Genomic DNA, 19,478 nt, shown 5'->3' on the forward strand with positions numbered 1-19,478 from the left:
GCGGAGATTTCGTTGCGGACTCCCAAGATTTAGTTGCACCGAGCGCGCCGAATCTTATGTCAGTTTGGTCTTCTCATAGACTCAATTCAGATAAGGAAGGTACGATCATGATACAGTCCACCAATCCTGTGCGACATGGAAGTAACGTGTTCTCTTGAATTTTTTAACTCCTAGTTCTATGCAGAAGGCGTAATTAACAGCCTTCAAGTGATCGACCCTAGCGCATAGAGAAAGACGGATAATGTACACTCGCAAGAACCCACACCGTACAAAGAAAATCAACATGATCAGTGTCCCATCCGCAGCTCCATTGACTACCGCATCCGCATCGAATTATAGACATGTAATATGTTATGTCGTCGTGGTGTTACAGAAAATTATACCTCGCCATCGGCCACAGCAAGACGCTGCTTGGCTGTCTTTGCCTTCTTGCTCAGCCCACCCTTTTTGCGCTTGCCTCCGGCGGGGGCTTCAGTGGGTGGGATAGGTGTGGCTGCACCACTTGCCTTTGCGCTCTCGTCAAAGTGTCCTTCGCCTGGGAATGGTCAGTACAAACATTATTCAGCATGAAGCGATCCACTCACCCTCGTGGTACATGTCGTCGAGGTTGGCCTCCGCTCGTTGCTTCTTCTTGCCACGCTTCTTGCCTGGTGGAGCATTCTTCTCTTGCTCCGCCAGCTCCGCCTCCTTCTTCTCGATCTCCGCGGCCTGGTCATCATCGACGAGCCACATAGCCATGTCTTTGGTCCTGTTCTCCCTGGAGCGGGTGTTGAAGTCGACTCCAGCACCGCCGCCTCCGGAAATAACGACGCGCTGCACTTCCTCCTTCTGGAGGGCACGCTTGCGGATACGCTCTTCGATAGTACCGCGCGTGATGAGCCTGTAGACAGTGACCTGCCGTGTTTGTCCGAGACGATGGGCACGGTCCATAGCTTGCGAATCGATGGTGGGATTCCAATCCGAGTCGTAGAAGATGACCGTGTCAGCGGATGTAAGGTTGATACCGAGACCACCTGCACGAGTTGACAGGAGGAAGACGAAGATGGACCGGTCGCTCTGGAAGTCGGCGACTGTATCACGACGATCTTCGAGTTTGGTCGAACCATCAAGACGGCAGTACTTGTAATTCCTGTAAGTGAGGTATTCTTCCATCAGGTCCATCATCCTGGTCATCTGGAAGTACAGCAACACGCGATGATCGTTTGCTTTCAGTTCCTTCAGGAGTGCATCCAACTGAGCCAGCTTGCCGGAATCAGTAACGAAGCGCGACATTGACGGTGCCTCAATGTGAGTGAATCGTGTGCGCTCGTTGGTGGGCGGCGGGAGCCTGTTGCTGACAGTCAAAGCAGTCGACTCCTTCTTGGCTTCTAGAAGAGCTTGCTCAGTAGCCTCTGATACACCATAGAGCGCGGAACGGATTGGAGCGTTGAAGAAGAGGTTCTGTGTCTCTGCAATGACACCCTGACTAGCGCAGTACAGCTCGACTGGAGGCGCAGATGCTTTTGGCTTTGCACAGGGCTCGATGACGTTCAAGCCTGTCTTTTCGAAAGCTGTTCGGGCGACATTGAAGAGGTTGCGCATATGTCCATCGGCAGTGATCTCGGCCAAAGGCGCACGGTCCTGACGATCGACAATGTTGAACATGGAGTGCTTTGGTTCCCACTCGCCGTTGTCGTCATCGTAGAACACGTTGAAACGACCAACCTTGTTTGGCTTCTGCTCTGCAGCAAGAGCTCGCTGGAAGAGACCGCTCTTGGCAATTCGGGAGGCCTCGGTGGCCGACAGATCAGAAAAGCGCAGCCATGAAAATGCTCCGACCTCTCTGGCCGACTGCGCAATGTTGTCTGGGCTCCACACATTCATCAGGTTGTCGAGATAGCGTCCCTTGAAGCCAGCCTTCTGGTTGTCTGGACCAGCAAGCTCCAGTCGACCACCCTCACGACCCACGAGTCTTGGTAGAGGATACTCGATCAAGTTGCGTGTAGAGTATCCGACCCTGACATTCTGACCTTCGCGTAGGAATGAGGCGGTCTCAGCGAAGGAGGCGAAAGAGAATGGCGACCAAGTGTCGGCTCGCTCGAATAGATCAGGGTGGTTGCAAACCTTCCTGAACTGCATTACCAAGTTCATAAGGGTTGCGCTGTCCTGCTCGTCACCAACAGCCTTTTCGACCAAATCCATAATGTTGATCTTCGCTCGGAGGTTGGCGTAGTAAGCCCGTTGTCGGTATGTCAAGTCGCAATAGACGTCCAGCTCGATCTTGTCTCCAAGCTCCTTCTGGACATGCTTCTTCACACGACGTAACATGAACGGCTTCAAAATCATATGTAGTCGTCGCAGTTGGTCTTCGTTGAGCTTCGTGTTACTCTGTGCGTGACTCTCGATATCCTTGGAGAACCATTCGCTGAACTCGTCGTGAGAGTCAAACAAGCTAGGCATGATGAAATGGAGCAGAGCCCAAAGTTCCTGCATGTTGTTTTGAATGGGTGTACCCGTGAGGAGTAGCCGGTTACGAGAGTGGAAGCCGAGAAGACTCTTCCATCGAGAACTCTGAGACGACTTGATGGCTTGCGCTTCGTCGAGAATCATGTACTGCCAACGCATCTTCTGGAAGTATTGAGCATCCTGAACGACCAGTTGGTACGAAGAGACCACAACGTGGAAGGGCGAATCGCGGGTGTACGTAACGTGCTTCCTGTCCCAGAGCTTACGGAGGATCTTTCGGTCCTTGGCCGTACCCCAGTATGGAATGACGTTAAGATCCGGGACGAACCTGGTGATTTCCTGTTGCCAGTTGTGCAGTGTTGATGCGGGGGCAATGACAAGGAAAGGTCCCCAGATGTTGTACCTCTCGGCGAGGTAAGCCATAACCGATATCGATTGGACCGTTTTACCGAGACCCATCTCGTCAGCAAGGATACCGTTGATACCCTGCTCGTACAAGTTGACCAACCAGTTGAGACCCTTCAGTTGGTACTCCTTGAGCGTACAGTTGAGAAGGCCAGGTTGAGGAATCCAGTCTTCTTTGTTCTGCAGACCAGAGGGGTTTTGGAAGTTCATCTCGCCATCCTCTTCGTCATCACCAGATTTGTTGAAGGCACGGGCACGGTCTTGAGCCTGCTGGATAGCATGCTGGGCGTTCGCCATGGCGGCCGCGTTGAGCGCACTTTCGTCCTCGTTGTCGAAGTCAAGATCCTCGAAGTTGGTGACCTTGGCGCCTCCTTCCGCCGACATCTCCCCAACGTCGATACTGGGCTTAGCTGCTGCCTGGGGGTCCGCTGCGGCAGCGTCGGCGTCGTCGGTGGAACGCTCAATCTCATCTGTCCTAGCCTTCTTGCCGATGAAATGCGAGTAGAGCTCAGTCTGGGAGATAAGGAAGTTGAGCTTCCGCTTCTGTCGGTTTGCTTCCCGATCAGCTTCAGCCTTCTTCGCGTTCTCCAACTCCTGACGCTCAGCGTTCTTTCGGGACTCGCGCTCGTCGCGTTCGTTTCTCTTCCAGAATGCAAGCATCTCACGCATACCACGTTTGGCCCTAGCTTGTGTGTCCTTTTGGTTCTTGTTTGTGCGCATCTGCCATCGACGGGCCTCCTTGGCAGCCAGTTGGGCGGTCTTGCGAAGGTTGGACTGCTTTGTCGAGAGCGAGTTCTCCTTGATGCGGACAACCTTGGGAACATCCTTGCGAGCGAGATCCTTGACAATCTGCTGGTACAGGTTTCGGTATACGGAGGAGTCGTAGGAAGTCAGGACGACGGGTCCCAAATCCTCTGTGTAGCTACGGCCGCGTAGGGAGTCAAGGCGTGCCTCCTCGCGCGGCGCGATCATGGGGAGATCGTCTCCGCGGTCGATAGCAGCCTGGCCGGCGGCGGCAGCGTCCTTCTCAGCCTGCTTTTGCTCCTTGCTCTTCTTAAGACGCCCGGTGCCGCGGTTGCCCTTGCGCTTTCCGCCAGCGAGGTCGTCGGAGGCCTGGAAGGAGCTCATAATACCTCCTTCCATATTTGGTCCGTGTGGAGTGACTTCGCGGATGTCCTTGCTAGGGGCATTGCCTTGCAGAAGCTGAGTAGTAGTCTTCGCTTTCCGCTCGGCTTTCTGTGCAGCCAGCAAATGACGCTCCTTTTCTTCCTCGTTCTCGGCTTGACCTGCCTTTGCCAGAGCCTCGGCGCGTTTAGCTTCCTCGTTCTGGATAGTCTTTTCACGCCTTCGCTTGCGCTGCATGTCCTTCTTGCGCTCCTTCTCTTCGGCAATCTCCTGGCTCTGGACCTGCTGCCATGCGTCGCCCTCGTGCTCGACGTTGTATGAGTGCTTCGCGTAGTCGCGGTTGGCAGCGGACACGTCCTGGTAACGTGTAAGGAAAGCAGTCCGCCGCTTCTTGCGCTTGTTCGCCTCGGCGGTTCCAACTTCCAGGACGCGCTTCTGGCTCCTTTGCTTGTAGTCTTCGAGATCGTGTGGGGTAGCCGACTCGTCAATGTCGCTCATCTGCTTGGTTTCGATGTGTGCGAGAGCAGCCTCGATCTCTGCTTCGTCTGGCGCAGGCAACTCACGAGTCGCAGACTGTGAAGGGGCCTGGAGGCTGCCGACCGGCGGCATAGCATCGTACACGCGTGGGGCATAGCCGTTTTCCTGATGGGGTAGGTCAGCGGGCGCCGGAGACGCCATTGCTTCTTGCTTCACGAAGTGAGAATTGTGCAGAGGTTTTGAGGTTTGGTAAGGTTCGGCGGCGAGGTTCGGCAGTGGCTGAGGCTTTGGCGGAGGCTCGTTGTCGGCTCCGGAGGACATTATACTGGAGAGCGACATGGGATCGGCACGCGTTGGTGGCGGCGCCTGTTGCAGTGGTGAGCAGAGTGAGAGTGGAAGTCGCGAGTTCACTTACCTCTTCCTTGTAGGATGGCCTCCTAGGGTAGTCGATGGGCGGCTGCACGGCGCCTCGATTCATCGACTGATAAACCGATGGCGACACGGGCGAGTGAGACATGGCCTCCATCGTGCCGGTGTGCTGGTGCTGGGAATGGGGGCGCTGCAGCGGCGAGTGGTGCGCGTACGAGGTCGTGACGGGTGATTGATAGACCTTGTCGTAGGGGCTGTGTGCCGCCCGAGTCTGCGTCTGGGGTGTGGGTTAGCCGCGTGTCCCTGAATGTTGAGGATGGCGATGGCGAGAAGTGTGATGTCTGAGGCATGAGGTAGATGAAACATATGATGGAAGACGCACCTGTGCAGGAGGATACTGGGTATTGATGTCGTAACGCGCCGGGTCCCGTGCTACGCCGCGGTCTCCATTGTCTGAAGTCGGGTCGTAGTATCTGGACGTGTCGCGCGAATAGAGGGCCGTGCTGATGGGCGGCAGCTCGGTGGTGCTGGGCGACGGTGGAGGGCGAGGGTGTTGATGGGATGGGGGGTGGTGAAGGCTGGCGTGGTGGAGAGGCAAGGGCGCTGGAGTGTTTGGCGAATGGTGTTGGTATGGTTGGCCTGCCTGTGTCGGCGATCTGTGGTAAGCTGCTGGCACTGGCGTAGGTTCCCCTTGGTGCCCTGGCGGCTTTCTTTCTCCTCGCGAATGCTCCTCCCCATCATCGACGGACCGCCGCAGGACCGGATCGCGAAACATGACGGCAGCGCGTGAGGGCTTGTTAACGGCGGAGAGGCTGCTCCATGGGCCGCACGCAGCAGGCACTGGCGGTGGGGCGCGCAGGGAGCGCGGCGACGACAGCAGAGGGAATGCGCCGTGGGCGAGGGCTGCCGGCGATGGTCGTCGGGCAGTTGGCGATGTGGATGCGACGACGACGAGATGGAAGAGGGAAGATGGGATGGGGGCTGGTGTGGAGCTGCTTGAGCGCCGTCTATCACACACGAACGGTTGGCAAGTCAGCTTCTGCTTAGTGCGGCTGCGGCAACTCTGTCCTGGAGCAGCTCCGGGCGTGATGCAGAGCCGCGATGAGGTTTGATGGAGAGCCTGCGACGCCCTACACGCTCGCAACATGTGACACGGCGGGCTGCGGACTGCGTCGAGCATGTCTGGCATGGCCGCATTACGCGTGGGGACCTTCATTGCGACGCTGCTGCGCTGCTGGGCGTGCCTCTTAACAAAGCACCTGAACCCCATCTCTCGTAGGAGCATACACGCCCAGATGGGTGCATCGACCAATAATTGCGTGCATGCAAACGGCGCCATGCAGCGTGCAGCCGCTTCTCGTCTGTGCCGGTCTGCCTGAGTGTCCTCGATTCCGGCACTCTGCTGCTACTCGCTGCCGCCGCCTGAGCATTTCTTATTTCCCTTCTCAGCACCTACAACTCGTCGCTGCTCCGCGTGCCGGGTTGAGGCGTTGCCAGCTTCGGCTAATCTACCACGAGCCTCTGGACCACGGCGGACGTGCGCATCTCATTTCCTCGCCATCCGATGGCTGACTCTGTATACATTGCCATCTCCATCGAGTCTCTCGTGCACGCGACAATGCCAACACGCAGGCACAAAAGCGAGCAGGGCAGAATGTTGGGGCTGCAAACGCCCATTGGATGAAGCCTCACCACGACGGTGACGGAAGGCGCGACCATGCCGCGAAGACTCCATCCGCTCTAGCTCCTTCGGTCGTAGCGCGGCCCGAGCGTAGATCGCGCTAAAACTCTGGGCGGCATCAATTCTCGAACTTTTTTGCAGAGGCGCATCCACCCCGACAAGCGCAGCAACAACCGCCTGAAATCACCATGGCTTCCGTATACAAGACCCTGTCCGGCGCGGAGAAAGAGGAGAAGGAAACGGGCGTACAGAGAAACAAGCAGCGTGTCCTTATTCTGGTACGATTCCACGCGCGGCGCAAACCGAGACCCATGCTGATGATTGTCAGAGTTCAAGAGGTGTTACTTTCCGTCACCGACACTTGCTACAGGACTTGTACTCGTTGATGTGAGTGGTTTGCGCCATCAGACAACTTCATTTACTGATATTTGGAAAGGCCCCATAGCCGGAAAGAAGCCAAACTTGACACCAAGACCAAGCTTTACCAACTCAACGAACTAGCAGAACTTTACAACTGCAACAATGTCCTCTTCTTCGAAGCTCGCAAGGGCAAGGATCTTTACTGCTGGATGTCCAAGCCACCCAACGGTCCTACTGTAAAGATGCACCTGCAAAACTTGCACACCATGGAAGAGCTCAACTTTATTGGCAACTGCCTGAAAGGATCGCGACCAGTCCTCTCTTTCGACGCCGCCTTCGACAAGCAGGCCCATCTCCGCGTGATCAAGGAGCTCTTCACCCAGATTTTCGGCGTCCCCAAGACGAGCCGAAAGGTCAAGCCTTTCGTAGACCACGTGATGGGTTTCACAGTCGCAGACGGCAAGATCTGGATCCGCGTGTTCCAAATCAACGAGAGCGAGACCAGCAAGAAGAAGCCTGCTGATGGCGAAGAGATGGACGTCGATGAGGCGCCCAAGAAGAAGAAGGGAAGCGAGTTTGATGTCAACCTAGTCGAAATCGGCCCCCGTTTCGTCCTCACTCCCATCGTTATCCAGGAGTCCAGCTTCGGAGGTCCAATCATCTACGAAAACAAGGAGTTCGTTTCACCCAACCAGATCCGTTCCGACTTGAGGAAATCAAAGGCCGGCAGGTTCAACAAGAGGACCGACGCGCAGAGGGATACTCTGCTCAAGCACCAGGACCTGGGTTTGACATCGCACGGTGGAGTCAGGAAAGAGAAGGACCCGCTCAGCGACAATGTGCTGTTCGCGTAAAATTGTTTGCCATGTTTCGAGGGAAGGAAAAATGGCGTTTATGGAATGCATCGTCTTATTTAGATTGGCGTCGATTCTGGGCTGGACACAGGCCCGTATGTATGTATAGCGATATACCCAAAAGCTATCGTTTAATGGGTAGCTCATTGCGAGCGACCGTTAACCCAAGTACTCCTTATCCTTTGGTGATATCAGTGTGTCCTGTCAGCAGTCATGCTCTTCTCCAAGGCTTCTCTGTACTCATCATCAACACCACTAACAACCGCCTGTCTGACTCCATATACAGCCCTAAAAGGATCAAGCACTAGCTGTGTCTGCGCATAGTTACCCTCGTCCTGCACACGATGTACCCGTCCACTAGGAAACCTCACGCGACTAATCGCGCCATCTATAAGATGCACCTGCAGCCGATATAACTGCGGCGCAACAACCAACAGATCAACCAGCTCCCGTACTTTACTCTTTATGCCAGCCGGCAAGCCTCTACCCCCGCAATTATACTTTATCATCCCCGTATAATCATCCACAGACTCAACATTAACAACATAGTTCCTAATCCTCAGCAGATTCCTCTGCGAGAAGTGATCCAAGAACGGATACGTCCGGTTCGGCGTAAGATTATTCGCCGTGCGCCATCGATACCGAAAGTTGATCGCGTCGAACGTCACGTCAATCACAAAGATATTGTCTCCGTATAGCATGTCTGCAGCTTCTTCGTGGACGTGTCGCGACACGGCGAGGAGGCTCGTGTGCCCGCGCCGCCAGACTGTGTCGTTGCCTGTCTCGCGCTCTGTGCGTGGTAGTGTGCGTTGCATGCGCCAGCCCCCGTCGCCGTTCTTCTGCCGCACAAAGGTCAGATTGTATTCGGACTTTGGGGGTGGGTCGGGAGGGTGCTGGAAACGCACTTCGAAGGTGGTGGTGTGGGGGAGGACGTGGCTGTAGATTAGGCGGCGGAGCTCGATTGGGAGGCGGAGGAGCGGGGATGGCTGGGAGGATGCGGTGTCTGTGGAGTGCTGCATGATGCGCTCGTTATCCTGTGGCATTGGACTTGCAATGGCATGTTGTGAAGACATGCGCATCTTCATGCGGCATGCCTGGCGCTGCTCATTGACGCCATCGGTGCTCTCCCGTCTCCACGCCGATTGGCCCCCACAATCCGGGTTAGCCCCCTTGGCGGCATCCATCACGTCCACGGTCGTCACGACTGATGACTCCTTTCCCTCTTTCCAACCACTAACGATGACCTCCCATTCCAGAGACAGCTCGCCAGAGCTTGCATTGACTTGCACCATGTCTTTCCAGAATGTCGTCGCGTTTTCTACCTATAGCCCCAACGGAGGGGTCCGATTTGTTTGAACCACGCGATACGTGTCGGTGTAGAGGCGAGATAGCTACGCACCGATTAGATCGATAGATCGATATACGAGACTGGTCGAAGGATAGTGAAGAGAGGAAGAGATTGATTCGATATCCACATCACTGTCACAAGAGACAACTCAGCACCTAACGCGGGCTTAAGACACGCGTATACTTGATAGATCACAGGTGAGTTCCATTCATATATACCGTGCTGTGTGTCTTCTATCATATGGATTCATTGCTGACTGAGATCCAGCCACCAAATCGCTCCCCTACCCTACAACCACCTTCAAGATGCTGTTCGAAGATCTCGCGACGGAGCTTGTTGTGCAGGTGTACCTATCATGCCGTTCAGTCAACGACGTGACAGCGCTATCTGCCACCTGTCGCCGTTTCCGCAACATCTATTCTTCCTCCCAGAAACTACCCATACTCGAAAAGGCCGCCGAAACGCAATTCGGTCCGCTAGAAGACCTCACTCAACTCCTGACCCACAACAAAAGCCAGCCTGCACACATCGTCCGCTCCGTCCCCTTCTCTCTCGCGCTGCTCAAGCAGATCGTGCAGCATGGGCGCACAGCTGAGAAATGGTGCGACATCTACCCGTTCAAGAAGTGGAAGCACAACTTCGAAAGCCGGCGTCTCTTGACAACAGACGAGCGCTATCTCGTGAGACGAGCCATCTATAGAATCTGGCTCTACTCCCGCGCCTTCCACAACAGCGACCACCCCCGCGAAGCCCGCGCGTCCCGCCTCGTGCTGCTCAAGCGCGCAGCCCTCCTCCACAACTGGAGCACCTGGGAACTCGCCGAAATCGCCGACGTGCACGCCGTCATACGCGAAGTCGTCCAAAGTAACGTCTGCCCCTCCAACGGCACCATCGCCCGAAAGTTCAAAAAGCGACACCCGGGCAACGAGCACTCCCTCCTCTTCAACATCCACCTCAACTACCCACCCACCGCCCCGCAAGCCTTCAACCCCTTCACGCCCAACCCGCTCTCGACTCACTTCAACAACACACCCACCTACACCTCCCGCTACGCCGCGTCCAAATACTCGCTCCACCCCTCCCACGAAGTCGGTGCTGAAGGCTGGGGCGACGATATCCCGCATTACTACGTTATTGAGGACTATATGAAGCTTGATCCGGCTCAGATACTTTACTTGAAGGAACATGCGCCGCTGAAGGGCATGGTCGAGGGCTACGTGAGGAGCCTGTGTCCTAAGTATGATTGGTTCACGAATAATGGGGAGACGTGGGTTGCGACTTTGGAGTTTGTGCTTGGTGAGCGCGGGGAGGATGTAGGGGACTTTATGGGGGCGATTGCGGAGGGGGAGGCGGGTGTTGCTGTTTGTGAGGAGTGATGCTGGAGGTTGAGGTATGTACTTGTTGAACTTGGAGTGTGAACTAGGCGATTTACCACATCAACACTACGTTTGTGAGTTCTGAATGCACTTCACATCAATAGCGGAGGAGATGTCATAATTTCCTCCGAATGGCCAGGCCACGCTCTCGTCATATATCTCACTCTAGTTATACAAAGTCTTCCTCCTGTCCATCGTAGTCCTCCAGTTCGTCATCAATGTCTTCCTTCTTTGCCTTGCTCGTTTCATTGTGTTTCCTTTCCCTTACAACCCTCGCTTTTCTCAAGCTACTCGCTGTGCCTGACTCCACGTCTTCTTCAATATCACCTGTCATTGCCCTACTGAATCTGGTCTGCCTCCTTTCTTTTGTGCCCCTGCCGTCTCTCCAACTGGAAGCTTGGTCAGTAGCAGGAGCTTTCGGGGTGGCCTCTGCTGGCTTCGAGGTTAGGCGATCATACCCTTCCTTTTCGGGTATAGCGACTATGGGATCGAGAATGTCGCGACCGGAATTTCCATCGTCACCCTCTGTGGCATGGCCCAGCTTTTTCTTCCCAGAATGCAAAGCTCCGGACCCCTGGCTTTGGCTTTGGCTCTTGCTGCGCCTGACATGAATCCAGCTTGGTGGCTTCATCCTGTTCGTCTGCGCGAAATTCATGACCATGGCATCATCTGTATCCGTGTCTTCTTCGATTTCTGAGTCCCTCAATCCAGCGCGTCTTTCTGCCTTGGCGATGCTTTCAACGCTCTCAACAAACTCATCACGATCTGACCGCCCCATCTGCAAGTCTTCGCCTGAGTCGCTGCCTCGTTCGGCGAACACGGATTGAGTCTCCTCTGGAGGTTCTTGCGGGACCTGGGAGTCCTTTATCTGTAGCTCTTTCGTCTGCCTGAGCCATTCCCCAGTTTCCTCGGGTCCGACTTTGCGTTCCACATAATAAATACCAGCTTCCTTGTCGGGTTTAAACCCTTGCTCTATAAGAATGCGTTCATCTATGAAACTCGTAGGGATCTGTGTACGAGGTAGAGGTGTTTGATTCCAGGGGCGATTATCATAGCTGGAGGACTCGGAGATATAAATTTGTCCGCTGTTAATTGCAGCGTCCATAATCGAAGATCCTGAGCCAGTCGGTCGGACGTGGGTTGTCGAAGTGTCATCATCATGTGTAGCGCTCTCCACGACTGCACCTTCCCGTCTCGGTGCCTGAATGCAATGAGCGCACAGCTCATCCTCTTCATCGACAAAGTTGTAGTCTGAAGGATGGCCATGCTTTTGCCAGTTCGAGCATAGAACTCTGTTGTAGCCACCACGATTGCGATACGTAAGTACATTTGACTTTGCGGTTGGAGAACGGGGTGTGAGCCCCGCGCGAGTCGACTGTGGACGAAAATGTTGAGTTGAAACTGTCGCAGTCCAGATCGACTTATCCTCCCCGTTCTCCACCAACCCATCAAATCTCAACTGTTTGAGTACTGGTTGAAGCTCAGCGACCGGAGTATTAAATGTAATCGCGAGATCCGATATGTTTCTGCTCACTCCAAGCGGGCTTCTCAGGTAAGATAAAACACGGTCGGCTAGGTTGTTTGATGTATCCTCATCCTTGTTGGGATCTTTTTCTGGCTCAGCTTCGGAATCAACGCGCTTTTCAGCAATAGCGTTGGCCTCATCTGATGTGGGCTGCTTCATGGACTCGAGAGTCTCCGTAGCAAGTTGTTGAGAAGCGGGAGCGTTTCGAGCATCTGCTTCCTGTGCCAACTGCTCCAATTCTGGGCCGTCCATCTCCAGAAGACGTAGGTAATTGTTTTTGAGCATAGTAGATGTTTTTGTACCCATGTGATTCGCCATTGCTGTCCAGTCCGTGCCAAAGCGTGCAGCATTGATTTTGAAATCCTGCAATTCGGAGGTAGACCAGTAGCTAGACGGGCTGGGTCTTGCATTGGGGTTTGATCCAGTAGCTTGCGCGATGTCTTGTCCTGCTTTTGCTGCTTGCAACCGTAACTCGCGTACTCTTGTTCTACCCTTGTCGGTCAAGGTCCAGACCTGTTCGCCAGCCTGACTAGAGATGAGATCGTTGGCTTTTAGGTACCTAATCGCAGGCCATAATGCGTTGGTAGAAGTTTGAAGCACCTTGACCATGGAAAGGAGCAGTGCTATGCCGTTTACACGATTCATGTATATCAAGACTTGATTAGCGAGAGCATCTGTACCAGTCTCGCTTGGTTTCTCTGGTTGGTTCTCTCGGTCCGATGTACGAAGCTCAGTGTATGGTCTCGAAATAACCCATGTCTCACCGTCAACAGTGTTGTGGACTTTTCCTTCTGCAGCTAGCCTTCGTAAAGCATCGGTGATGGAACTAGGGCGCCAGGACTCGAGGCTAGAAGCGATCTCCTTGAAGTTCTGACCTATGTACGAGCCAGGTCGGGTCTTAAAATCATCATCAAGGTAGGCAAGGATCCGTGTGTTTAGAGTAAGCTCCCCTGACTCTGGCTCCAAATTGGTTGAACCACTGCCCGAGTTGGATGTACTATCTGCTGGCGCGTCGTATGCTGGAACGGTTTCTCCTCTGGTGCGGTGCTTGTCATCGGCTTGATCTTTGATGTCGCGTAATCTTTGGTTCCATTTAGGATAAGACGACGCATCGAAAGCTTCTCCAGTTCCCTCGCGCTGTGCAATTGGCGCAGTCGTTGGTCCCGGGCTTGTCATTTCTTCGACCCCAGTAGACGCTATTTTCTTCCCTACTTTCCTATTGCGATCAACGGCTTCCTGAAGGACATTGAACATTGCGTCTGTATCAGACTCTCCGTGACTGCGAAAGTACCATGTGCTTTCCCAGCCTCCCTCTTCCCAGTCTCCCCTGCTTGTCACCCGTAGACACGCCGTATCCACATGGCCGATTCCAGGATCCCCACGTCGGCGGCCCAGATGTGGAATACCACTCGTGAGGTCTATTGTCGTATATGGTTGGTCTGGGCCATCGTTCTTCTCAAGTTCCACAACAATCTTGCCCTCATAGACGTATAGAATGGCGTTCGGCCAATCGGAAGCTCCGCGCGACTTCGCGAGAGTCTCGACACGGATCACAGCACGTGGCCCCGCATCTGGTGCTACAACATTCGCATCTTCGGCTTCCGAAAAGTGGGCCGCCTTGTCATCTTTCTGGACTTGAACGTCGAGCTTCGCAGCATCAGGTTTGTTGACATCAGCAGATCGATCTTCAGCAATGTCCCGTTCTCTCTTCGCGTCAACTGTTGGCTGGGGGCTTGTCGCTTCTCCAACCTCCGCTGTTAACTTCTTCTCCCGCTCCCAACGGCCACGATTGATAGCTCTTTTGAAAAGCTCGAGAAGCGCGATTGAATCAGCAACTTCAGAGCTACGAAAACGCCATGTTTCTCCCTGGTCTAGTCCTTGCGTTACTGTCCACAAAGATACAATGTTGCCTTTGCCGCCGTCCACGTTTGTGGTCGTATCGGTAAAATCCATGGACGCATACGGCATATGTCCAGTAGATTCTCCGTATGGATCAGGATCATAATCCCCAGAGTACATCTCGATCTTGCTCCTGAAGACTCGAACCCATGAGTAGAACCAGTCTCCAGTATCGGTGCGTGGGGACAAGATTTCCACTCGGACTACCGCGGGTTGCTCTGTAGCGTGCGAAATATCGTCCAGGTCTTTTGGTACCGAAGGGTTCTCCAATGCAGGCGTATCAGAGTCTGTCGTGTCAGGCTTTTCGACTTGAGCAGATGCATTCTCAGACATATAACGTCTATCTCTCGCGACGGTGGAGAGAAACATCATGGTACTGGGCAATTGTTCCACCGGCATCTCCAGTTGCTCCCTTTGGCCCTGCTCGTCCGCTTTGCTGTACACGAGCGCATCTTCAGACATCTCCGTTCGCTGTGTAACTGCTTCGGCCAAATGAAAGCCCAGATCGCAAATCCTTTGAGTGCTCTCATAGAGGCCGTTTCCGCACACTTTGCAAGTTCCGACATGTAGTTCAAAGTCCATCAGAGTCTTGGCTTCGTCGTCGTTCCAGGCCCGCGACTTTACCGGCTGCTTGCCAAATCGGACACTGCGAGTAGTCTCTTCTCCTGGGATGGACGGGGAAGGCTGATCTGTGGTAGCCGGTAATGACGAAAAGGAACTTCCCTCGACCTGCGCAGGCTGCTCCGCCAAGATAGTCGGCGAAGTATTGCCCTTCGTTGGCGGAAAGTAGACCGGCAAAAGGCTCTTGTAAACAAACTCGTCATTGGAAGAGAAGACAACGAATATAATCTTATCAAGCCCATTACCCGGCTCAGCAGATTCCAGAAAGCGCTTCACTTCCTCCATCGCCAACGACGCGCAGTCGCGCCGCGGGTAATTCCGCATACCAGTTCCGATACTCGGTATCGCGATGGAAGTCGCCCTCATGAGTACGGCATCATGCAGGATTGCCCGGTAGATGTTCCTCAAGATATTCTTGGTATCGCTCCTGAACGTTCCAGGCGGAACGACATGTAGAATGTGTTTGGCTGGCAGAAGATATCCGGCGGTTGCTTTGACGTCGCCTTCTTCGCATTTGCCGAAGGTTGAGACTTCCGAGCGCAGTTCATCTCCTCCTTTCTTGAAGATGCTGCGGTCTAGAGTACCCATGCCGGAGAAGCTTAGATCGGTTGAGTTTACCACGATGTCGACTTCCAGCCTCGTGATGTCCTCTCTCAGTAAGCATACAGTGTGGTTGAATAGAGTGGAGGGTTTCGCCATTGTAGGCTTCGCTTCCAGTTGGCCCAGTATGTAGAGCCTCGCTACGGGGGGTATTTGATGAACTTGGATGAGTCCGCGAACTTTGGGGGTAGGACGTTCAGCCTCACGCACGTACAGTACCTCATCCAGATGATCGCGGATACCTTCGGCATCTTGGCCCTTCTGTTTGACACCATAGGTCTCCAGAATCTGGCGTGCTCGTCCCATCGCATCTGGTTCTGCTTTGCCAAGTATAAGTACCTCTTCTAAGCTATTGGCGAAGATCCAGCTGTAGTCAAAGACACTCGTGAGCTCAAATCCATGCTTGACTCGTATATCGGAGTTGGCTTCGGTCCAGATAGACTGCGTATTTCCAGCGCGGCCCTGTTTACGTGCTCGCTCGGCCATATCCATAATGTCAGCACATGCCGTGAAAGTCACGGAGCATAGTAGATTGAGATCGCCCAGACTCCGCTTGAGTTCTTTCAACCCTAAGAGATGTTTGCGGATCGAACTCAGCGTAGAGTCGATCCGACGCATGTCGTGAGCACAGACCGTACTTTGCGTGCCAAAGTCGTAGGTAACAGTGATTGCAGTCAACGCATTTTGAAGTTGCGTACGTGCCTCTAGTACCTGAGCTGCCAGCGCAGCACGATTCGCGGACCAGTCTGAAGTTCTGGCTCTGTCCAAGTCTCCATGTGTGGGTGGGAAGAAAACCGGTAGAAAGTCGGTATACGCCTTCTCATCGACTGCTGCCCGTACGCAGAAGATTATTCGCTCAGGTCGATGTGTAGGATGTGAATCCAGGTATTCCCTGATCTCTTGCAGCGCTATACGTGCAGCGACACGTGCAGGGAACATGCAACCCCCGGTACCCAGGCAAGGAAAGGCGATTGTTTTGAACTCGTAGTTAGCCGCCATTCTCATGACACTCCGATAGCACTCGGAAAGGACGTTGAATTGACCAACTCCTTTGCGGCCGGTATATCCTGGTGCAACTGCGTGAATCACCCAGGAGCTCGGAAGATTGTGTCCGTGGGTGAGCTCGGCTTGACCCACTTTGACCTTAGCTTTCGATCTTGCCTCTTCCCTGAGGCCTGGGCCGCCGGCTTTATAGATAGCGTGGTGCAGAGAATCTGGATCAGGATCGGTCTGGAAATTAGCGGAGGCATTGCTGACTATGGCATCCACTTTCAGTCTCGTTAGGTCGTAATGGCAGAACGAGATCAACTGGTTGTAAGCATCGTTTGGCGCAAAGCTCTGATCGCGCTGCAACAGCCGCCGGGACTGGTAAAGCGAGCGTAGCGTAGGGATCTCTGCAGTTGTGATGATTGGTTGTTTGCTTGGATCTTCATATTCTTCGTCATACGTTTCAGATCCGGGTGGAAGAATCTCGGCTTCTTCAGTGGTTTGTGTATCCACAGTTGACTGGCGAACGAAGGAGCCGTCCTTCTCTATAGCGAAAGTTCGTCAGTATGCCGATTATATAGCAAGCTTTCGTAGATCTCATCTACACATCGACTTACTGCTCGTACCAGTGATTCTGGTGAATGTCCACTTGCTTTTGTTCCTTTTACTCTTGAACACAACGTTGGGGAATTGCTGAGCGTCAAACAGCGCAGTTGCTTGTTCGCCCACCAGATCATCGGCGAACGTGATAAGGCCAGTCCATGAGCCATAACCGCGATAAAACCGAACCGATAGAACTCCTGGTAATGATGAGACGTGTTGTCTAAACGCTTCCCGTTCTTCCAGATGTTTCTGGTGCTCAGGCAATATGTTTTCATCAGGCTGTTCATCCTCGAGTTGCTCGTCTTCCGAGTCGTCCAGGTCGTCCAGGTCGTCCACTTGATTTGAGAACACTGCCATTCGATTTTGACTTTCGTCTGGAAGTTGCTGTAGTATTTCCGCGGACAGCAGACCTCGGCTGGTCTCGGTTGGTAGGAGTGACTGCTTATTCATTCCTTCATAAAGTTGCTGCATTCGAGACTCGAGTGCGGTTATTTCGTACTCCTTGCCAAAGGCTTTCCGGAACAGCGCTTGAATCTCCTCCCAAGGCATGCGATCTTTGGCGCTGAGTTGCAGTAGCAGGCGGTCTTCCCCACTGAGTCCAGACGCAAGATACTGCTCGAGTATCCGTTCCCTTACTCGCTTCATACGCATCTGGAGTGCGGGTATTCGGTTTCGGTAATCAGTGCCAAAGACTTCTGAGAAGCGCACTGCAATGTCCTTCCACGGCATGTGCTCTTTCTCTTTGAGTTGTAGCAGTAGTCGGTCTTTCTCACTGAACTCGAACTCAAGAGATTGCTTGTTTGCCAGATCCACCAGTTGCTTACGGCGCCTCTGCATTGTTGGTATATCGTACTGCCTGCTGAAGGTTTCCTGAAAGCGCGCTACGATCTCCTTCCATGGCAAGTTCTCATCCCTGAACTGCATCAGTAGATGGTCTTCCCCATTGAGCTCCGTCTCAACAGACTGCCCAGTTTCCAGATCCCGGTTGAGTGCGACCATCTCATTGCTTGAACCGGTACTTATCGACCCGAGTAAAGATTGAGAGTTAGAGCTCCCACGGCTTGCAACACTACTAGCACCGTCTTCGTCGTCTTCCCTGCCATGCGGCAAGGCAAAAGTAGCCAGACGTTCCAGATGATTTGCAATGTGGCTCTGCAAATCACCCAAGCCTTCAGTGACCGTGGGCACGAAACAGATCGGACACTTATCCCGTGAGTCCACAGCTATGGTTTCTCCGATCTTAGCCATGATAGCTATCTGATCGTCGGGGAAGCTACCAATATGTTCCTGCCGAAAGTGATTTTCAAGACCAGCTTGGGTGCTGTATAAGGCGTTCACGTGTTCGGGGCAGCGCCATAGCTTGCGATGAGTCGCTTCGTGTTCCGCCCACTCCCGACGACTACGAAAGAGCAGTTCGGAACTCTCGCAGTCTCGGTATGTACATATGTAAGGCTGAAGGTCTTGTAGCAGATGGGTTTTCCAAGCTCGTCCTTTACCGTATCGTGCAGGGCAGACGATCCAACAGTACGGGCATTCGAAGTCTTTGTCGCATGTAGCAGCCTTCGGAGGGGGTGGTAGATCGATACCTTTTCCGTCCAAGTCTTTCACGGTGACCGCGTAGCTCGTCACGGATTTGGTGTCCACGATATCGTCTAGAGACTGGTGATGGTGCGTCGCCTCTGTACCAGATAGCAAGGTTTTCCCAGTCTTTTGGCTCGGCGTCGGCTTTGGGGTATTGATCGTTGGCATCGGCTAAGACCGAAGTTAGATCACGTTCGAAATAGTGCGTTAGGAGACAGCTGATGGAATAGTACGTACTGGGTGAGCTTCAAGAGTGTCATGACGCATCGGAGCTGGCGCTTCATTTGCTGTAGGTCTGCCAGCATCTGCTATGTCTTCGGAATCTGCGGAAGCGCCCAACTTATCACGATCTACCATAGTCAGACTGTGCAAGATGCAGCAATATTACTTGTCGAACTTACGACGCTTCCAATACTTGAAATGCCGCCTACGCAATGTAATAGCAGAGCTCAACCGCTCGGTCAAGAAGTCCTGATCTTCCTCATTCTGTGCAGGATGCGTCTTCCGTAGCTGCGAGAGCAGCTCTCGAACATGCTTTCGATCCAGTTCAGCGTACACACCGAGGATATCCACACCAGTTTCTGGATCCACTGACGTGTAGGCAGAGGCTTTGAGCGATCTTGAGCGTACGGTCGGTGTCCTGATGCGGACGCTGAGCTTGTAGAGGTTGTCGATGATGTCCACGATTTCTTCATATCTCATCCGCAACTCGCTTCTAGGCTCGTCGCTGTCAGAGTCGTGTTCCTCTTCCTCGCTGGACGAGCCACGGTCGCTATCATCGTCAGAACCCTCCGATGGCGTTTGCTGTTCATAAGGCAGGCGCGCCTCAGAAACGATAGCATATGTTTCATTCAGATTCTGCTCAAGCTCATTCAGTAGTCTGAGGGCGCTGCTGAATAAGACTGGGGAGCCGCGCAGTCTGTAGTCAAGCGAGCTGTGGCCTTTCTGCAACGCTCCCAAGTTGCCAGCCCACACCCTGAATCTTCCGACCTCGTCGTCGAGTGTTTCGCTTTCAATCCATTGTGACCACTTCCCGTTGCTTGCGTCGAGAGCTTCGGTCAGTATCTGGAAAGCGCGTACATTGGAAGCTGTCGCAAGCCTAAGGGTCGACATTATGGGCGCTCGGCATGTCGGAGCAGGCGCAAGCGAGGGGAGCCTTGAAGTGCGGCGGCGATCGCACGACCCCAACGCTGGAGTGGTTGTTGATGCGCTGAGCTACTGG

General features: G+C 53.8%; 5 protein-coding genes across 5 annotated transcripts; 2 read left to right on the plus strand and 3 right to left on the minus strand.

Moving 5' to 3' along the window:
* Positions 1 to 377: 377 nt before the first annotated feature.
* Positions 378 to 4,978, minus strand: INO80 (putative DNA helicase ino80; the record flags this gene model as incomplete). The annotated part of the gene is made up of 3 exons (XM_049370336.1): positions 378 to 535; positions 585 to 4,818; positions 4,868 to 4,978. 3 exons carry the CDS (start codon positions 4,976 to 4,978, stop codon positions 378 to 380), a joined length of 4,503 nt encoding a protein of 1,500 aa, XP_049217886.1.
* Positions 4,979 to 6,690: 1,712 nt separating this feature from the next.
* Positions 6,691 to 7,716, plus strand: J4E78_009749 (uncharacterized protein; the record flags this gene model as incomplete). Its single annotated transcript, XM_049370337.1, has 3 exons — positions 6,691 to 6,780; positions 6,873 to 6,889; positions 6,948 to 7,716. The coding sequence occupies 3 exons, from the start codon at positions 6,691 to 6,693 to the stop codon at positions 7,714 to 7,716; spliced, it is 876 nt and encodes a 291-aa protein (XP_049217887.1).
* A 191-nt stretch (positions 7,717 to 7,907) lies between these two features.
* Positions 7,908 to 9,008, minus strand: J4E78_009750 (uncharacterized protein; the record flags this gene model as incomplete). Its single annotated transcript, XM_049370338.1, has 1 exon — positions 7,908 to 9,008. One exon carries the CDS (start codon positions 9,006 to 9,008, stop codon positions 7,908 to 7,910), a length of 1,101 nt encoding a protein of 366 aa, XP_049217888.1.
* Positions 9,009 to 9,369: 361 nt separating this feature from the next.
* On the plus strand, positions 9,370 to 10,440 carry J4E78_009751 (uncharacterized protein; the record flags this gene model as incomplete). The annotated part of the gene is made up of 1 exon (XM_049370339.1): positions 9,370 to 10,440. The coding sequence occupies one exon, from the start codon at positions 9,370 to 9,372 to the stop codon at positions 10,438 to 10,440; it is 1,071 nt and encodes a 356-aa protein (XP_049217889.1).
* Positions 10,441 to 10,609: 169 nt separating this feature from the next.
* Positions 10,610 to 19,369, minus strand: J4E78_009752 (uncharacterized protein; the record flags this gene model as incomplete). Its single annotated transcript, XM_049370340.1, has 3 exons — positions 10,610 to 16,617; positions 16,699 to 18,354; positions 18,658 to 19,369. 3 exons carry the CDS (start codon positions 19,367 to 19,369, stop codon positions 10,610 to 10,612), a joined length of 8,376 nt encoding a protein of 2,791 aa, XP_049217890.1.
* Between the last annotated feature and the right edge of the window lie 109 nt (positions 19,370 to 19,478).

This window comes from Alternaria triticimaculans, assembly GCF_023758025.1.
Source record: "Alternaria triticimaculans strain BMP 0046 chromosome Unknown scaffold_23, whole genome shotgun sequence".
Classification (NCBI taxonomy): Eukaryota; Fungi; Ascomycota; class Dothideomycetes; order Pleosporales; family Pleosporaceae; genus Alternaria; species Alternaria triticimaculans.